A 20,495-nucleotide genomic window follows, 5' to 3' on the forward strand; every position below is an offset into this window, starting at 1 on the left:
AGTTACCACGAGCAAGAAATGTAGGGGGTCAAGGAAGCTTTGGGACGCTGGCCAGCAGGAACCATCATCAACTCACTCTTTTCTATCCCAGTCGCTCCAGCCTTAATTTGAAAGCAGACGACGGACTGAGACCAAACTGCAAAACATCCCAGATCACCACAGCCATCATCAGCATCCCCACTCCCCCAGCGCTAACCCCAGAGGGGGAAAGTCGACCACCCCCTGCCAGCCCAGGCCCCAACACGAACATTCCTTCCATAGCCAGCAATGTTGTCAAGGTCTCCGCCTTGTAAAACCACTGGACAGAGGGCCAGAGGGGGTAGTGGGGAATGAAGGGGACTGGCATGTTGGTGGGTGGCCACTGGGACCACTCCCTCCCCCCTTTCCCCACTATTTCTGCCTGCCCCATTGTACCCCTAGCACTGAGACTTGTGCCTGGAAGGAAAAAGAGGTAGCAAAGGGGCACCTGAGGTTCACGCTGCTAGCGTGGACATAGCCCTGTGATACTGCATCTCACTGGGGCCAGAGGAAGGGAGGGAGGGTGGGGGGGTTGGGGATGGGCCGGGGGATGTAGGCTATGTGCCAGGACAGGGCCTGGATGGAGAAGCCTCAGACTCAGACCAAATAACAATCGTTTCTGGAGACCCCAGTGAGGAAAATACAAGACCAAGAGCAGCAAAGAGGCCAAGTTGTCACAAGCAAAACAGGAAGAAAATATAACACTGTGTATTTAAGCACCTTTTTCAAGGCTCTTAATGGATAATATTTATTCATGGGAAAAGGTGGAAAACAAAAACACCAACGGATTTTTGTGAAATGTTTTTCTCCATGGACCCAACACCTTTGAACCAAAACAATGCATTTTGTGAGGGATTTTTTTTTTCTCCTTTTATAGCAAAAGCTTTTAGGCTAAGAAGTCAGTTATTGCTGAGTTCTCTCTCCATTCCCCCAGGTGGGTGAGGTCAACTGAGCCTGGGCCCCCACTGCCCAGCTGACCTGTGCAGAGCTGCCAAGTGACCACACGGCAATCCTTACCCTTTGTCTGTCCCTGTCTTCCTTGTCTCTGTACCTCTCTGCTTACCCCTGGCTGTTTCTGTGTCCAGCCATCTGTCTCTACCTGGATCCCAATGATCCTGAAACACATCAGTAAAGCCTTCTTCATCACTGCCTCACACAACAGACTTGTGCCTGGGAGTTCTATCTGTGTGAATGCAACTGCAGAGGAGGAAAGAGTGAAGCAAAAATTGGGAGAGTTTAGGGGTAAGGAAGTCTACCTCACAGAACAGAGGTAGACTGTTCCTTTGGGGTTGGAACCACTGGTGTTTGCAGTTTCAGTTTCTGGGAAAGAAAGGGAATGAACAGGTTTATCACACTGGAATCTTGAAAAGGCAAATCACCAACACCTGTGATGCGGTCAACTCTGGTATGTGCCAGTGAGGGGAAAACGGAAGGACCCAGGGCTTGCAGCCTCAGCCGGTCATTATGGCACCTTGCTATGGACCCTTCCTTCAAGACCTACCATAAAGCTCATCCAGAGCCCTTCCAAGAGGCCCCGGAAGTAGTTTCCTCCAGAGAGGGCAGTGGTACGGGGACCAAGATTCCTCTGATTTATATCAAACCAGAGGCAACTCCCACACAGAGGCTGTAGAAGGGTAAGCCTGTGTGCCTCAAGAAAAATGCTTCAAAGCAAAAGCAAGTAAGAGATTCTAGATGATTCTTACCTGCTATGAAAGATGCCTTGATGTCTGAAGAGGCTTCAGCCTGATCTCCCTGAAGATGCTGAAATGGGGGAGAAGCCTGATCACCTCTGTGCAAGCAAAGGAGTGAAGATTATTTCTTGAACACCTGGACAACATATCTGTTCAACTAGTTTGCACCCTGGTGGAGCTGGGGGCAGCATTTCTGGAATCCTCCTAACCATTGTTCACTGCTTATAGCAGAGTAGGTGGGCCTCAGGGTTAGGGACAAGTCCTTTCCTGCCCTTACCAACACCCAGCCACCTTGCTGCAGTCTCTGTAGCCTGGGCTCTGAAATACATGAGCTCCTCGGGAGCTGCTTATCCATCCTACAGCTTAGTGGTTAGCTGTTTAATTGTAGGCCAAGAATTTCTCTCCCCACCACAGCCATCTAAATGAGTTTCACTAGCCAGGAATCTAAAAACACCCTTCGTGGGCTTCCCTATGACCCCAGCTCGATTGACCCTGTAGGCTCAAAAGGTTTCGAGGTGGCACCTAACCAGAATGCAGGCAGAAGGCAGAGGAGAGGGAGCCTTCTTTCTATCTTTATCTCCTTATGCTTATCCTTATTGACCACAGGCTGAGTTCTTTCTCTGGGTCCCCTAATGTGGGAATGGAGTGGTTCTTGCCCTCTGAGCTTACAGACTAAGGCGGCAGAAAAGCTTTACAACTACAGAGTACATGTGTATACACACAACCAACCTAAACACATCAGAGAATACATACTTAAATCAATTCACTTCATATACACATCTCATTAGAAGACCAAGCTAAACTTCACTTAGAAGGCAGGCAAAGGACTAGAAAAGAATTTTTCTCTTAAAAAAAAAATGAGTACTAGAGCAAAATTATGAGTGTCTAAGTATCTTAGTTATACTTCATAAGATCTGACTGGGGTAAGAGATAAAGAGGTAAATAGGGCTGGGTGCGGTGGCTCACACCTGTAATCCCAGCACTTTGGGAGGCTGAGGCAAACAGATCACCTGAAGTCAGGAGTTGAAGACCAACTTGGCCAACATGGTGAAACCCCATCTCTACTAAAAATACAAAAATTAGCCAGGCATGGTGGTGAGCCCCTGTAATCCCAGCTACTTGGAAGGCTGAGGGGGAGGAATGCTTAAACCCGGGAGGCGGAGGTTGCAGTGAGCCGTGATTGCACCACTGCACTCCAGCCCAGGCGACAGAGCAAGACTCCATCTCAAAAAAAAAAAAAAGAAAAGAAAAGAAAAAAAAAAGGAGGTAAATTAGAACATGGTTGCACACACATACAAACTTCCTGTGATGAATTTAAGAACAGATCATTACAGTGTTAGAATAATGACAGATTCAACAAAGGATCTGTTTGATAGGGCACCAAGAGAACATTTTACTGGTTCCCACAAAAATTAATAAATGTTTAATATCATGTCCCAAGCAATTTCCCATGTTTTTTTATTGGTCCTAATCAACAGAACGTTTTGTGTTCCTTCCACTTCACGTTCAGAGCCCACGTCATGCCACTTCCTAAAAGACCATTAGACCATCCCCTTTTTCTCCATCCTCCACTGTAGCCTTAGCCAGAGAAAAGAGTCAGCTCACTTCCGGTCCAAAAAATGTCAACCTTTGGAAAATGGCTCATCTACACTACAGAACACAGCCAGATGACACTGCTAAAGGGTACTGTAAGAAAACACAAGGTCCAAAGTATGCTGAATCGGTTTCATAAGTCTAACTCATTGGCCAGTGACTGAAAAACCAGGATATCAGGATTTTCTGGGGGCCAATAGCCATGACCCTTGAGCTTTCATAGTTCATGAACCACTCTGACATAATAAAAGATTCCCAAAACCACCTATTCCATTCAGTCCCACTCAGCATTAGGAGGCGGAGGGCAAAACAAACAAACAAACAAACCTAACAGTTACATTCAAATCTCAAATGAATGTGAACCTAGAAAATGTAGTATTAAGAGCATATCAGAACTAGAAAATATTTAAGAATATATAATTCATTTTATAGTATAGAAAACTGAGACCCAGAGAAATTAAATGACTTGTTCAAGGTCATGCAGTTATTTAATGACAGAGCTGAGACCAGAACACAAGTCTTTTGGCTATTAGTCTAATGCGTTTTCTACCACACCCACTGCCTCTGAGAGCAGTGATGCTTTGGAGAAGATCCATCAAAGAATCCATACTGTAATTGGAGACATAGTCTTATATGTGAATACTTATAGGTCAATACTACTTGGACACAGCCCTTGGAAATCACCTGACTGTACCAATACAAACCATACTTTGGAAACCACCATTCTCTGGGTAGAACCATCTATGGACTATCAATTTTGTCAGAAATCAGTGAACAAGTGAGGAGTCAATTTTTTTTAGTCAAATATTTTCTCTTCTCAATGAAGAGAAGACTAAGACAATGACATTTTGAAGCATACCTTTTATACTCCTTGTGGTCCTTATGACAGTCTGTGATGGTAGTAGGTAAAGTAGCTAAATCCTTGATTCAGAGAGGGGAAAACATGTAGAAAGAAACTGAATGATTTATCCAAGTTCACATGGCAAGTTAGTGGCATAACCATTATTGCAATCCAGGACTTAAGACATCTTGTCCTAGGATTTTTCCTCCACATTATATTGCACTGCTCTGAGGCTTGCTTATATTTTTAATACCTGGATTTCCAGGGTGGTGACTTGAGGGAGGGAAGTATTCAATTCAGAACCACCGTGAACCAAGATCTCTAGAAACAAACTCTGTACTATTTCTCCTTCATCTCCTATTTTCATAACTAGTGCCAAGCTCAGGACTAACTGCATAGACTCCCTTTCAAAAGACCAACAGATATTCTCAGTGACAGTTGAACACATTAGTTTACAATCACACAGAATTTGAACAGAACTTAAAGTTGACAGTTAATGCCGATCTATGATTAACAAAAACGTCAACTTGTGGATATGCTGATGATTTTATCCAGTTTTCAAAATATGATTCCTACAGTTCAGGATATCACTTATTAGATTGTAGACAAGGAAAATGTACATTGGGACATTATGTACTTAAGAGTTTTTCCTTAAGTTTTGCAGAGGAAGTGGTTGAAAATTGAGCTAACACTAGATTTTGAGGTTACTAATGAATTCCAGTTTTCCAGTCTCCCACTTCAATTACCAAGTAACTATAAGGCAAAAATATTCCAATGCTGTGAACTTAAGGCAATATTCATTTCTTTTCTACACTACTTGGCATGGTAACCATGACAAACTTTTATTTTCTTTCTGATTTCCTAATGAAATCTCATTATTTGCAAGCTTTAAAATGACTAGATGAAGGAAAAACATTGTTATGACCAATGACCCTCGGAGCCCAAACAGCACCATGAAGAGCATCATTAAAACTAAGAGAAAGTGGCTATCAGAAAATTAAACAGCTTTAAAGGGGTTCCTTTTAAGTCTTGTTTTCTATTCAGAATGTTCTGTGTTTTTTCTCAAGTGTGGGAATGACATTTATCTTAGCAGGTTACTCAACTACACTGGATGATGTCACTCTAACCAGTGTAGGGCACTGACCCAAGTCCTGGGGGGCTCCTTGGACCAATGGACTATTTTACAAACCTGGGAGGTGGGAGGGATGGTATATTTTTGATAATCAGACATTCCAATGTAATGTTTTCCTTAGAGGTCACACCCTTCCCCCCATTAATGTCATCGTGAGATACATCGAGTGTGTTCTTTTCTATTTTCGTATAATAAATGGGCTTTGCTTATCAACATCACAATGGCAAAGAAGAAATATACTGTACAAAACTGCAGGAAGATAAAACATGAAAACTTTCTATAAAAAAAAAAACCCTTGAGTTTCCTGTCGTCTTCTTTTGAAACTGTAGTGCATATGTTAAAACATGTATATCATTTACAGTACTGAGTCGTGTGCCACTGCTGTACCTGATGTATCCAATCTGGATTAAACAAATTATGTGCCACAAACCCTAAAATGACTGTTTCTTTGAATACTGATCCTCCTTTCCTCCCAAAGGTGCTGGTATATACTAGAAAATAGAATAACTTGAACACAGATTGGCTTTCTACCTTGCTAGAGAAAACTCACAGAATCTTAGAAGGGTTATTAAAGGCCTAGTGTAATCTTCCCACTCCATCCCTCAATGTAAACATAAGCAACTCCTCTATGATATCGCTGATGGTTCTTGCCTGCTTGTATGCTGTATTTGTGGATGTTCGCTGTCTAACAGGTAAAGCATTTGATTTTATTTATCAATGGCTCTATTTTGAACACTGACCCCATATTATTGAAAGAAAATCTGACTTTATGTATCAGTACTGGTTTTGCTGAGTACCAAGTTCTCAAACTAAAAAGAAAACTCAGAATTAAATGCTCTGTGGGGTATTGTAGAAAGCTTGGGAATCAGATGGTGGAGATTCAAGTTTAAGTTCTAGCACTGAATTGTGACTTCACATCGGTAACTCCCTCTTGGCTTCAGTTAGTTTCCTCCTGTTAAAAATGGAGAATTAGAGCATAGTGGCATGTGCCTATAGTTCCAGTTACTTGGGAGGCTAAGGTAGGAGGATCCCTTGAGCCCAGGAGTTCAAGTCCAGCCTAGGGAACATAGTAAGACCCTCATCTCTAAAAAAACAAACAACAAAAAATGGGGATTGGATTAGTTATCTTGGAAATCTGTTCCAAACTTAACAATTCTGACTTAGGTGATGAGACCAACCGGCAGTCTGTTTCACTGTTGGCAATGAGGAGAATCCTTTTAATTTCCCCACAACTAGATCCAATTGATGAAAACAGTAATAGAAATGGAACATTAAAACAAATACATGATGCCCAAAGACCCTAGAAATTAGCTGTGAAATTCATTTTAATCATTGATGCTCACATCCTTATCACCCACTAGGTGTCACTGCAGACCCACAGACCAAATAATCTTTGGGTAGAAATAACTGGAAACCAGATGTGCATTGAGCAATTTGTGTTCTTTTTCATTAAGACGCACTGAATGTCAAGTGAGACATATGTGCTTGTGCACAGAGGTGCAAAATAATAAACACATTCTGCCAAAATAAGTCAATAACCTTGCGATGGAGTTCTGTCAGCTAGGGTTATCAAAAATACATATTTTTAAGACTAATGTAGATTTTATTTAAGGGGAAAAAAACGTAAAACTTCACACTACTCCCTTGTCTCATACAGAGTGATCCACAAGTACTGTATGTTCAATTATTTTTAGTATTCAGGGGCTGAACTTTGCCTTTAAACCACATTTTTAAAAGGTTAATAAGTATTACTGTAATACCTAAGCTACTTTAGAAAATATTACCTTTAATCATCCAAAATAATTCATATTCTAAGTCAGAATTATTCAAAGTAGCAGGTTTCTCAAATATCTCGCTACATGTTAATATTGCTAGCCTAATTCAAGTTACAGCTTAACGTGAATAGTTGGAGTAAGTGTAATGATTTACAAGTATTCACAAATTCAGACATTTAACCAATTCACATCAGCCTTCGTCCAAATTACTTGAATTTATAAAGGCTTTCTGTATTTATAAATTTGATTATCCTTTTCCTGAACTAGAAAATATTTTTTCTTCAGCATATGTCATATAATCATAGAACTAGAAGGGATCCTAAAAATCTAGTCCAACTTTCATTTTATTGATGAGAAAACTGGACCATGAGAGGTTAAATGACTGGTACAAGGTTAAAAAGTAGGTAGTAGCAGTATCAACCTGGACAAGTACCTTTTTCACACCACCACAGAGCCTTCTCAAGTGAATCTACCTTAAACCTCTCTATGGTTCCTAACAGATGATGGAAAGATGTACCTAGGCTGACAATCAAAAAAAAAAAATTTTCCACACAAAGGTAAGTCACACACAAATAGCAGTATGTGGAAGATCCCTTCCACATCCACAACTATAGCTACCTGTTAGTTGAGAAGGTGGCAGCTGCCATCTTCCTGGTAAATGCTTATGGAAATTGAAGCAATTAGTATTTTTGTATGTTATACATATGCTTACCTCCAGCTTATTTTTGTGGGGGAAAAAAAGCAAACACAAAATAGAGAATCCAATTACTCTGAAGACTAATGGGTAACCTCGTCTCTAATTAAGATGCGGCGGTACCCTAATTAAAATCCCCCAGCAATGACAAACTGAACTTGGCTGTATTGTGGGGGAAAGGATGGAAAAAGTAAATTCAATTATATATCAATGACAGGATCTTATTTAAATGTGTAATTAAAATCTCTACTTCTTAATGACATACTGGACCTAATTATGGATTTGCTATCTACATTATTAATTAATTCATATACTGACACATATAAGAAAAGCCTAATATTGCCCAATCCAAATGACAGGAATCCAAGTTAAGTAGGATTTTAGAATTGTGTTATGTAGGTGTTGGACAATAAATGACAATGGCTGTGGGTGTTTGCTGACAGCCCTGGGGAAAGTGTTTATACTACCTAGACAAGTATGTACACAGGAAAGAAGAGCTTTCTTTTTAAAAAGTGAATACACATCTCTCTACACAAGTGGTTCTCTCATAAAAAATCCAGCTCACAGAAAGGCTTGGGAACAAAAGCTTAATCATAAAAGGACTTCCAGAGGAAAAAAGGAAAGAATATGTAATTTCCAATTACATTTTTCTAAATCATAATTTACAGATGCATCAGCTCAGATCCAAGCTCCTCTTGGATCCTAACATTAGAGGTGAAAACTGGGGAAAATTTTCTAGAAGACACAAGATTAGGATGTACTAAGAAGTGTCTGAAGAGAATCAATTCCAGCTTCCACAAAATACTTAAAACTAAGAGCTAGAACTTCCCCCTAGCCTACCAGCAGAGCAGGTCACTTGTTAATCTGGACTGTATAGATGAACTTCAGAGGGTCTATGAACCCCTTGATATTACACTCACAATTCTGTGCTTATGGAATGAGAAATTTCCTGAAGTCAATCTATAGCTATCAGCTGATTCATAAAAGGATCCAAGAACCAAAAAAGATTTAAGAGCTGCTCCTCTATCTGAGCAACACAAATAAGACAGCCACTGATGACCCATAGCTATTTAATACACAGCAAAAATGTGGACAGCTTTCACAGCCTCAAAAGACATTCAAAAGATAAACAATAAACATGTAAATATATTTAAATTTGTTTTTACTAAAAACAAATATTTTTACTGGAAGCAAACAGATCAAATCAAATACCTTTAGGAAAATCTAAAGCAATGTTTAAATATTCCTTCCTGCCTAAACCTAAGAGGATTTTCTGATCTACCATGCTACAAATTTCTACAAGAATGCACCTCTATAGAAGGAAATGCAGCCTAAGCCCTTTGTAAAGAACTCCACAGCAATAATATTACTGCTCAAATCTATTGCTTTTATTAAGTAAGCAGTGGTATATATGTCATCTTTTTAAATGTTTCTTTTGGGAAGATCTTATAGAAAATGGCACCCTGACACTTTCAGCTCTATGTCCCAAAAATTATCTTTCAAGAATATGATGAAGTTTCTTAAAGAAACTCTTAAAAATGAAGATAATATACCTGGCCTAAATCAAAACAATCTGAAAAACGGATGTGTCCCAGTGGAAAGCCTCAAGTCTTTTCAAGTTTATCAGAAATGCCACTATACACCACTGTACTATAAGTCGAGAAGGATGGATATCCAAAGGTATCATTTGTTGACAGTTCCTGATGGTCTCAGGTATATCCTATAATCACTGGTTACCATGCATCATTTCTTGTAGATAAATGGTATTCATGTGATAAGCTGCCATCCAACTTGGATGTCTCTGAGCATTCCAATAATATGAATGAGAAGCGGCAGCATAATATTCTTGCCATGCCCTGTAGTAAGCTCTCCAGTACTCCTCATAATCCTGATAGGTATCAGAAAAACTCAGATGTGTTTCCCTATGACAGTCATACCAATCATCTTCCTGGGCTTCAGTCTGCAATCTGAAGGAAGACTGCCTGGGTAGGTTTCTCCGGCTCTGCTTAGCTCTCTGGCTAGCCCCCTCTTTATGTCTTGTCTTGATCTGGATTCCAGGTGATTCTTGATATTCCTCTGGATTGGGGGTGTCAATTCCATTTGGTGGTTGTTCCAAAGAAATATGATCATCCACAGGAGTAGATTCAGAGTCTTTCAGCTGATTATCAGAAGAGCCTTCCAAGTATGACTTATTTCCTTTGCTCTGGGAAGAGGTTCTTGAGCTGTAAGAATCACTGTCACTCTCAGAGTCTCCAGATTGGCTACTACTTGCCAATACAGGGACTCTCTGTTCAGTAACTTTATTTCTCACAAAACCATTTTGAGGATTCACAGTCTGATCCCCAGGACCTGTGTAGTGCCTGATGATTTCCACAGATTTCTCTAACCCCTCTTTAATATAATGTTCATAATCCTCTACCAATTCAGCAAAAGTCAACGTGTATGGCTGATGGATTTTAAAGGAAGACAGACAAGGAATCTGGGGGAGTGACACAGGTAAAGCTTCTTTGACCTGGTGCTGACTGTTGGTGGAGTTTTCAACAGGAGTCTGAACAGAATTCTTCATTTGCTCTTCGGATTGCCTGTCACAGCCCAGTTCTTTTGGTGACGCTGCTTTTTCTATGATTCCACATTCTGAGTGGCTTTTCACAGGAAGCTTTTGTTTGGTATTATTTTTTGATTTGACTGATAGTCCAGATACAGAATTATTTCTAGAGGAAGCCATGTGATCACCATGAGCTTTCTGAATTTGAAGGGTTCTCTCTATTTTCTGAATTTGCTTTTTTAGGGGTTGGTTAGGTACACTTGCTATGCCATATGTATGCACAGCAGCTTTAACCTCCACATCCCAATCCACACATTCTTCCATCAGACCAGAAGGAATGGGATCTACATAAAAAGGAAGAAAAACGTATTAAAATTCTCAAGCTACTCTAGACCACTGTTTTCTGAATGATTTCATAAAGTTTTCTATGATCAAATACATTTAAGAAACAGAATATGCAAATATACTAAGATGTTTAATAGATATATTAATATTTTTAAAGACTGAAACAATCCTGTAATAAAGAAATCTGCCTAAGAAATATGTAAGACCCATCCCATACTCACAAGCACTATCTCCCCTCACCCTCACTAGAAAAAGAGCTTACTCTAGGAGTAATGTACAAGCCTGCAGCAATTCTCCCATCTTTCCTCTCCTCCCTCTCCACAGCCCCTCCCCTTTATCTCAATACTTTGACAGCAAAACAAGATATTAGAAAATGGATTGTGCTCCCCAAAGCTTATCGACTAGGAAATATTACAACTGCAACTCTGTACACCCAACTAAATCTGTCACCCAATATTCCAACAGGGAGAAATCACTGCCCTTAACAATAGAGAGAAAACCTCTATAGGGGAAAAAAACTAGATGACTATGAAAAGATCTGTGACTATGAAAATTAGAAATGACATTTCTAATTTTTAAAAAATTTGCTAGCTTCAACCCTCTAAATTTTCTATTCCATCCAGGTGTGACAATTTGCTTCCTGCACTCAGACCTTTCAAAGTGTGATCAATTTTTGTCTTAGGCAGACAAGATATATCAAGCCCCTGCTTTACAAACATCTTGCCTGTTGTTGCTATTTATGCTCCATGTTATCTATAAATCCCACAGGTCTGGATACTTCAATGAAGTCTCTTGATCCTTTGGCTGAACAGGTTCTATGATTAAAACTCTCATTCCTACTCAGTTGATATCCCTTGCTTGCCTAGTCCTATAATACAGGCCAATTTCCCTCCCAGTTCTACCCCAGGAAACTCATGCGAACATCTGTTGTTACACAAGTTCCCAGTCCAATATAGACCTAACAGCATGAATATCATTTTCTCATGATTTCAGGGCCCTGTTAACATTACATAAAGATCCAACATTTTCCAGTATCCAAAGGCAATTTTTATCACTAGATGCTATGATACTGAATCCAACAAGAAGTCTTAACCCTCTTCTACCAATTTTCAATTTTTTTCCCACATCAGACTACAAATAGACTTATACACAGAAAGAACTGACAGTTTTAGAACTGACATAGAGCCTCAAGACCATTTACTCTAAAGTACTTTGCAAATCAGGACTCTAAGCTTACAGCAATTACAGAGATTTGTAAAAGAACATAAAATGAGTTATTACTAACCCGATCTACTAGAATACATAGAACTCCCAGATCTGTGCTTAATCTAGCTTTGTAAAATAATTAAATAAAAAATCGGTAAAATACTCAATTATATTTATTCAAGAGCTACATATCCCATATTCTGCAAGGTCATGTATATACTATACGTGTATTTTTCTTTTTTTTTTTTCTTTTTTTTTTTTGAGACTGAGTCTCGCACTTTCGCCCAGGCTGGAGTGCAATGGCGGATCTCGGCTCACTGCAAGCTCCGCCTCCCAGGTTCATGCCATTCTCCGGCCTCAGCCTTCCAAGTAGCTGGGACTACAGGCACCCACCACCATGCCCGGCTAATTTTTTCTATTTTTTTTTTAGTAGAGACGGGGTTTCACCGTGTTAGCCAGGATGGTCTTGATCTCCTGACCCCGTGATCCACCCGCCTCAGCTTCCCAAAGTGCTGGCATTACAGGCGTGACCTATATGTGTATTTTTCTATATAGACATACATCTATATATGAATATACATTATTTATAGTGCACATTTTCTGTATAACATGCACATCAAAAATGCCATATTTCCACTGAAGGGTTTTTTAGAATTTTTTGTTTTTAAGAGATCATTACTAGTTTTAAACATGCGTTGTTTCCAAGAGGGCACTTAAAAAGAAGCAGAACAAATGACTGAACTGAAATCAAAAGAAAACATTTCACTCCAATTTTTCAAAATAGAATTCAAATTAAAGATGCTGTTCCTTCCACATGGTGACAAAGGAGAATATGGCAAGAATTACCTTCACAGCAATTGAAGAGGTAAAATATCCCCCCTTGTATCAAAGAATCAAATCAAATTGCAAAGCCACTAACTAATAAAATAGAGCTAATATAGCTCTCATTTCTCTTTCTTTTTTTTTTTTTTTTTGAGACGGAGTTTCACTCTTGTTGCCCAGGTTGGAGTGCAATGGCTTGATTTCGGCTCACTGCAACCTCCACCTCCTGGGTTCGAGCGATTCTCCTGCCTCAGCCTCCCGAGTAGTTGGGATTACAGGCATCTGCCACCACGCCCAGCTAATTTTTGTATTTTTAGTAGAGAAGAGGTTTCACCACACTGACCAGGCTCGTCTTGAACTCCTGACCTCAGGTGATCCACCTGTCCTGGCCTCCCAAAGTGCTGGGATTACAGGCGTAAGCCACTGCACCTAGCCAGCTCTCATTTTTCATGTGCCAGTGGTTAGCTTGCACTTCTCTCCCTGCTACTTACTAGCTGTAACACCTTTACTTACCCTCTCTATGTCTAAATATCCTCATCTACAAAACAACTGCACACACCTCATAGGAGTGTGGTGAGAAGTAAATGAGTTAACGTACATACAGGACTGGGAACAGTACCCAGCACATCATAAGCACTCTGTTAGCTATTATTATTATTTTTATTATGCATATCACCACTATAATTATTTTGAAATAATGAAACAGATGAAATGTACCTGGTAAAGGGAGAAGGTTGATATTACATTTCTGGGCAATTCTCATCATCATATTTTCTTCCTCTCCCCGGCAACAGTAGGTCACTGTCAGCCCCAATGTACCTAAAGCAGAGAGAATGTTAGGTAGTAAATCATTTTCACAAAAATAATATTCAAAGCCCACCTGTCATATTATAGATCCCTCCCCTTAAAGAAAGCACTCAAACTTTTTTTTTTTTACCAAAGCGGCCAGCTCTCCCAATCCGATGCATGTATGTCTCCCAATCCAATGGTACATCCAGATTTACAACCAGATTCACCTTCTCAGCATCAATCCCACGAGAAGTCTTGAATTGAAGAAGATAGCAATTATTTGTTTGCATTAATTGTACAGCATGGCTACCAATGCATATTATATTCTTCCAGTATAGCCAAGAGCCAAATTAAGAACAGAATACTGAGGAGCAGAGGAAAAGGAAATTCATTCCTAATGACTAATTTCAAGGACAAAGATAAACATATTAAAGACATTTTTAAGAAAGTATTTTCCTCAGCACTGGAAAGATAATTATCTTCTGGTATTCTTGTTAGATACACCTACATAAAATAATATATGAAATCTGTACATCTGATAATAGAACATATGTCAAGATGGATTAGTCACCCAAACTGAATAGGAAATTTACCAAATCTGTGGAAATGAGGACTCTGCAATGAAACTGCTTCAGTTTAGCCATAGCATCAAGACGCTGATTCTGATTCATATTGCCTAAAAGGACCCCAAAAGAAAGTCACATAAAAACAACTAAGCTAATACATATTTATCAAATCCACAAAAGTAAAAAGCATAAGACCCAGTCTTAACACTTCTAATACACCAACCACAGTTAATTCTGTCCTTCTGTGCAAATCTAGGTTAAGATCCAAAGTTAAAATCTTTTAAACTATGGTTTAGGCAATCAACTTGAAATTCAAAAATCAATCTTAAACAGTGATCAGGCCATGCCTAAATATATAACATTCTATTTGCAAAGTTACATATGAAGTATAACTAGCAATTCTTAGGAAAATAAAAATGCTTTAATCAGCTGTTTATAATTTGGTGTCAAAGTGTGATCTATAGTTAAAATATTGGTTCATTAGAAAATAGTCTCCCCAGCATCTCATGATATACCATAACTAAACAAGCTCATGCCAACAGGTTAAAAACTAAGCTGACATCAAACAAAACTCTAAAAAGGATCTCACTGATCAAAAAATCCTTCGACTCTTTCATTATTATGCCAGCAGTAATCATTTAACTTTGCAGCAAGAACTCAAATCACTTTTCCTTCCACAAAACCATAAAACAGTCAATTAATTCAGTTAGCAATCTCCAGCATATTAACATTAAAAAAAAAAAAAAATTCTAAAGAAAAAATATTTTTATCTTAACACAACACAGACAAACTTGGTTTTATAGAATTAAGTTATATGTGGCTATAAGAGAGATTGTAATAAAATTACGTTTCTCTGAACACTAGTTTTCTAACTTTTTACTATATACCAAGTTACTCCTTAAAAATAGAATGATATTGACATATCAAATTCCAGTGAAAACTAAGCCTGAAAATTCCTTTACTCTAAAAGATACAAGATAATTTCACACTCTCAAGACAACTCATAAAGTGGTATTTCTTCCTCCTGATTTTGGAGGCTTCAAGTCAGTATACTAAAGAAAGATTAAAGTAAGAGATGAACTTACCTGAAATGCACTCAGCAGGAAAGCCTTTAGAAGAAAGGATATCAGCCAAATGTTGTGCTCTATGAAATATAACATAAATGGTTACAAATTTACAAATATTGCCCCATGACTATCCTTTTATTTCACAAGTTCCCCAGATGACCTTTTAAGTTACATTACCTGCTGTGCAAATTAGAAAAGACTAAAGCTTGATTAAATGGAATTCTGCTGAACAGTTCCTGTAAATGCTGAGTCTTTTCCTCAAAAACCTTATGTGCCAAAGGGTACGAATTGACAACTCTGTAATACTGCTTCAAACCTACAAAGAAGAGCTATCAGTTAAAACAAACATATATGCTAATGGCAACCATGAAACAGCAAGACAAAACTAGGCAAAGGAAAGCTCCAGAATATCACAAATAAACCAATAATATAAGTACCTAAAAGCTGTACATACCTATGAGACTTGGATCACTGGAATTCAGTCTTACAAAAGTGGGATCTCTCATGTACTTTGTCAAAGCATTAGCCAAAAATTCGGGATAAGTAGCTGACACTGCCAGCATCTGTTTACTGGCAGGCAAGGAAGAATAAATCCAACTGCAAAATAAAAACAGATACCATGTAAATTATTCAGACAATAATCACCACTCGGAAAAGCTAAAGATAGATACTTTGGAACACTGTTTTAATAGTCAAGTTAGTTATTTTTCTTACTTTATTTGCTCCTGGAAGCTGCCTTCTTCTAAAAGCTTATCTGCTTCATCAAGAATAAAGAGGCGTATACTGCCTGGGTTCAAGTAGTCAAGTTCTATGAGTTGCTTAATTCTGCCTAATTTAAAAAAAAAAAAATTGAAATATTTATGATGTACCAAATTTGTGTAAATCTCAGCCAATATTGTTACTCTACTTATTACTTACAGGTTGTTCTTCTGAATTTCCTGATTCAATTCTCATTATGCATGTACACACTAAACCACAAATTAGAAATCTGGAGCTCTGATCTTGACTAAACTCATTGTTTTCCCCTCACGTTTCATCACCAGTAAATAAACACCACTTCTATCAAAAGACCTAAAGCACTGAATGCAAGATTCTGATTCTGAGTGATTCACAACCAAATATAATAGAGAAGCCAAAGAATAATCCCAATCCATGGCTTAGAAGGGCCTCCTGAAAGTCACTGCATTTCTCCTCTTCTCAAAAGCCTATCCCATGTCTTCTCAAACATACTTAGGAATGGAGATTTCATAAATTCCACTGGTAAACCAGTCATGTACCTAAATCTCACTGGTCTAATGCTCTTCATTTCTAATCAAAATAATTATCACAGTTATCAAAGACTCCCATATATCTTTATTGTTATATTAAAAGTGTGTAGTTCCTTAAAAGCTCTGGTTACCAACAGGCATTGTTATCTTACCAGGAGATCCAACAGCAATATGACACTTTTTAAGTCTGGTTTTGTCTTGTGACAATGGGGTCCCTCCAATAAAGACATGACACTCTAAGCCTTCCATTTTTATTCCAATGGCTGTAATAACAGAATGTATCTGTACAGCAATTTCTCTTGTAGGGGCCAAGATCAAAATCTAAAAAAAAACCATAAATTACACCTCAGAGTCAGAGGAATAAATACATAGGGGACTGGTATATTCATTACATGACACACTATATTTCATTTAAGTGACCATTTCAAATGAGTTTTTATTGATAAGGTAAGGTACAGTTATCCCTTGGTATCCACAGGGGATTGGTTCCAGGAAGCCCACAGATACCAAAACTGGCAGATGCTCAAGTCTGTTATATAAAATTGCATATATCTGTATATTACCTATGTACATCCTCCCACATATTTTAAACCATCTCTAGATTACTTATAATACCTAATACAATTTAAATGCTATGTAAATGGTTACACCGTATTTTTGTTTATATCTTTTGATTGTTGTATTATTTTTTATTGTTCCTCCACCCCGCCCCCGAGTATTTTGATCCACAGTTGGCTGAATCAGCTGATACAAAACCTGAAGATAGGGAGGACTGACTGTATTCCATTCATTCATTCATTCATTCAACAAATATTAAGTAAGAACCTACTCTGTGCTAGGCAACATACTAGTTGCTGGGGAATCAACAGTTAACAGTACAAAGTCTTTGCCCTCATGGTATTTTCATTCTTGGATAAGAACATATACAATAAACAAAAATAAGTAATGACAGATAATAAAAAGTATCATAAAAAAATCAAACAAGGAAAAAAGGAGTCATTTTAAATGAGGTGATCATGAAACCTCCTCAAAGGAGGTAACACTTGAGCAGAGACCTACATGTACGGCATAGAGTAGAACTGGCTATATGACCCCTGGGGAAGCGTTTTCACCAAGAGGAAACAGCAAATGGAAAGGCCATAAGATGGCAGTGTTCTTGGTGTATTTGAAGAAGAAAAAGAAGGCCCACATGACAGAATTCAGGGGAAAGTAAAGGAGGTCAGAGATCTAGCTCCAGGGGCTAGATCACAAAAGACCTTGAGAGTCATGGTAAAAACTTTGCAATGTAACTACTGAAGGAGGTGAAAACAAAACTTTGTGCTCTTAAGAAGAAAAAATTGATTAAAAAAAAAAAAAAGGACTAGGAGAAAATATGCCAAAACTGTTAATAGCAGTTTTTCTCTAGGTAGTGAGATTACAGATTTTGTTTCCTGGTACATCCTAATTTTTCTGAATTTTCCCTATTCCTAAAAATGAATATGTATTACTTTGATACACACACACAGAATAATGTAACTTTCATAATCCAAAGATCTGAAATTAAAAATATGAATTTGCCGGGCATGGTGGCTCACACTTGTGATCCCAGCATGTTGGGAGGCTGAGGCGGGAGGACTACCCGAGGTAATGAGACCAGCCTGGCCGACATGGCGAAACACCGTCTCTACTAAAAATACAAAAAAATTAGCCAGGCGTGTGGTGTGCACACTTGTAATCCCAGCTACTTGGGAGGCTGAGGCAGGAGAATCACTTGAACCTGGGAGGCAGAGGTTGCAGTGAGCCAAGATTGTGCCACTGCACTCCAGCCTGGGCAACAGAGTGAGACTTGGTCTCAAAAAAAAATGAATTGATGAAACTTTTCCAGGATTTCAGCATTTTACCTGCTGCCAAATTGTCAGAAGCCAAAATCTCAAATACATCTTAGTCTACGATTAGACTAACTCAGGTTCTGGGGAAGTAGGAGGATTTCCAATGTGCAACATCATCTAGGATTTGGTAGATATAAGATGGACTCAAAAAGCTTCCCAGGTGATGAACATGGATATCTGGGTTAAAAACCACTGTTGAAGATTCATCATCAGATATACCAATGCCTAAGAACCTGAAATACAGTCTGCCATTACAACTAAACTACAAAGTAAGGCTATGAGAATCACATCTAATTCATCTTTGAATCCCCAATGCCTGGCATACTGTTTATACGTAATATGGACTCAACAAATCTTTGTTGAAGAAATGATCCCCAAACTCAAAATTTCCTGCTAATTTGGGTAAGGCAATCTTAGAAACACTCTAAGACAACCTGGAAGATGGGAGATCAATATGATACATTTACAGAGCTTTAAGAACCACCTGCATACAGGGTGTGGTGGCTCATGCCTGTAACCCCAGTACTTTGGGAGGCAAAGGTGGGAGGATTGCTTAAACCCAGGATTTCGAGGCTGGTCTGTGCAACACTGAAGAGACCCCATCTCTACAAAAAATACAAAAAGCCAGGTGTGGTGGCACACACCTGTAGTCCCAACTACTTAGGAAGATGGGTGGGAGGATCACTGGAGCCCAGAAGTTCAAGGTTGCAGTGAGCAATGATCCGCCACTGCACTCCAGCCTAGGTGACAGAGCGACACCATCTCAAAAAAAAAAAAAACAAACCCTTCAGTTACCAACAATAGCCAGAGCACTACATTATCATGAATCAAGTCAAATGTTAAGTCTCACATTAATCTAAGAAAAATCCCTGTCTGTATTACCAAGTAGTGACAAAATTGACACATATGGTAGCTTTATTCTATTTAAATCAGGTATGCACAGAAAATTCCAAATTTCACCACCACCACCACCACTTAATCATTCATCAAATTCACTTCCAGCTCTGAGGAGCTACTGGTATTTCATCTGACCTGTGGTAAAGTCCACATAACACATCCTCCTCTGGTCCTCTCAGCTAACTCACCTGGATACTTAAGTTTTCAAGAACAAGAGAGTCCAAAGCTATGGTGGAGAACACACAGGTTTTCCCGGTGCCAGATTTAGCTTGAACAATTAAATCTGCGAAGGAAAAGAAACAATTATCACTAGCCACTACTCACTGAAGCAACTTAGGGGCTAACATGGAATCAGAGAACTAGAAGGGTCTCCTGAGATTCCCCTAGTTGGCACCTTCATTTTTAGTTGATTCTCAAAAACGTATGAGAACTCGCCTAGTCCCTGAACGTTTACCGTTTATCTTCTCAAACTTAGAACCATTTGTCAGTGCTTAAAAACAGGTCTTAACTATCTTCAAGTTCAACAGTGCACCTTAGTTTTACAAATAAGTTAACTGAGCGTAGCGCCTAGCCCCAGGCCGGGCCCTGCTCAGGGGGCCGACCGAGGGCTCTTCCCGAGCTGCGGCGCGGGCCTGGCCGCCGCCGCCCCTCGGGTCTCCCTTCTCCCGCCCCACCCCTCGACCTATCCCGGGCCCCCGCTCTCACCGAGCCCGCAGCGCCCCAGCGGGATGGCCTTGAGCTGCACCGGCGAGGGCCTCTCGAAGCCGGCCGCCCGCAGCCCCTCCAGCACCGGCCGCGAAAGCAGCAGTGACTCGAAGTCAGCAGGCTCCGCCAACAGCACATCCCTCGTGCGGGTCCGCGGGCTGCTGAGATCCTGAGCGGTCCGCAGGCTCCTCATAGGCCCGGGTGTTGGCTCTGGGGCCGGGACCTGCACGGCCACATGCTCAGCCGGCATACCAGTCGCCACTGCCGCTAAGGCTCCCGGGGCTTCAAACGCCGCCGCCATGGTAGCCGTGCCGTCAGATCTCGCGGTGCTTAAGGGGAGGCGGGGATCCTGGGAGCGAGAAGAAGAAAAACTTTATTGGCAGTTTTCCCGCGAAGACACTAACACGCCCGGCCTGGAAGTGGAAGAAAGGGACGGGAGTCGGAGGCTGAGAGATTGCCCAGACACACAAAAAATGTGGCCTGAGGAAAGCAGCAAGAGGGAGAAGAAAGATGAAGCAACTGGGTGAGTCGCTGCCTGTGGCCTGCAGAGGGCGCCGCGGGCCTGCGGTGGGGGCACCGCCCCGCCTCTCGGCCCCCTTCTGAGCGGAGCCGTCCAGCCGTGCCCCCGGCGCCACCGCCCTCTGGCGGTTCTTTGTGATGCGCCCGGTGCGTC

The 20,495-nt window shown here is 40.0% G+C and overlaps 2 protein-coding genes and 1 long non-coding RNA gene across 7 annotated transcripts in view; 1 reads left to right on the forward strand and 2 right to left on the reverse strand.

Annotated features, from left to right (window-relative positions):
- LOC134738170 (uncharacterized) overlaps positions 1-1,934 on the reverse strand; it is a 24,709-nt gene extending 22,775 nt beyond the window's left edge. For 2 of the 3 annotated variants that reach the window (XR_010123786.1, XR_010123788.1), the window contains exon 1: positions 1,722-1,843. This is a non-coding gene — a long non-coding RNA (uncharacterized LOC134738170). Of the gene's footprint in view, positions 1-1,721 lie in introns of all 3 variants that reach the window. The other variant, XR_010123785.1, reaches the window with a different exon arrangement.
- Positions 1-5,712, forward strand: part of KCND3 (potassium voltage-gated channel subfamily D member 3) — a 219,020-nt gene extending 213,308 nt beyond the window's left edge. For all 3 annotated transcript variants that reach the window (XM_054469854.2, XM_054469993.2, XM_054469919.2), the window contains one exon: positions 92-5,712. In XM_054469854.2, the coding sequence (XP_054325829.1) occupies positions 92-293 (202 nt within the window). In that variant the 3' untranslated portion in view covers positions 294-5,712. The remainder of the gene's footprint in view (positions 1-91) is intronic.
- Positions 5,713-9,110: 3,398 nt separating this feature from the next.
- Positions 9,111-20,460, reverse strand: DDX20 (DEAD-box helicase 20). The gene is made up of 12 exons (XM_054469733.2): positions 20,358-20,460; positions 19,823-20,171; positions 19,306-19,400; positions 16,505-16,673; positions 15,799-15,913; positions 15,539-15,681; positions 15,262-15,400; positions 15,103-15,161; positions 14,045-14,127; positions 13,600-13,705; positions 13,380-13,481; positions 9,111-10,633 (listed from the first exon to the last, which is right to left on the reverse strand). The coding sequence occupies exons 2-12, from the start codon at positions 20,121-20,123 to the stop codon at positions 9,471-9,473; spliced, it is 2,475 nt and encodes an 824-aa protein (XP_054325708.1). The 5' UTR covers positions 20,124-20,171; positions 20,358-20,460; the 3' UTR covers positions 9,111-9,470.
- Between the last annotated feature and the right edge of the window lie 35 nt (positions 20,461-20,495).

The sequence above is a fragment of the Pongo pygmaeus genome, chromosome 1 (genome assembly GCF_028885625.2).
Source record: "Pongo pygmaeus isolate AG05252 chromosome 1, NHGRI_mPonPyg2-v2.0_pri, whole genome shotgun sequence".
Lineage (NCBI taxonomy): Eukaryota > Metazoa > Chordata > Mammalia > Primates > Hominidae > Pongo > Pongo pygmaeus.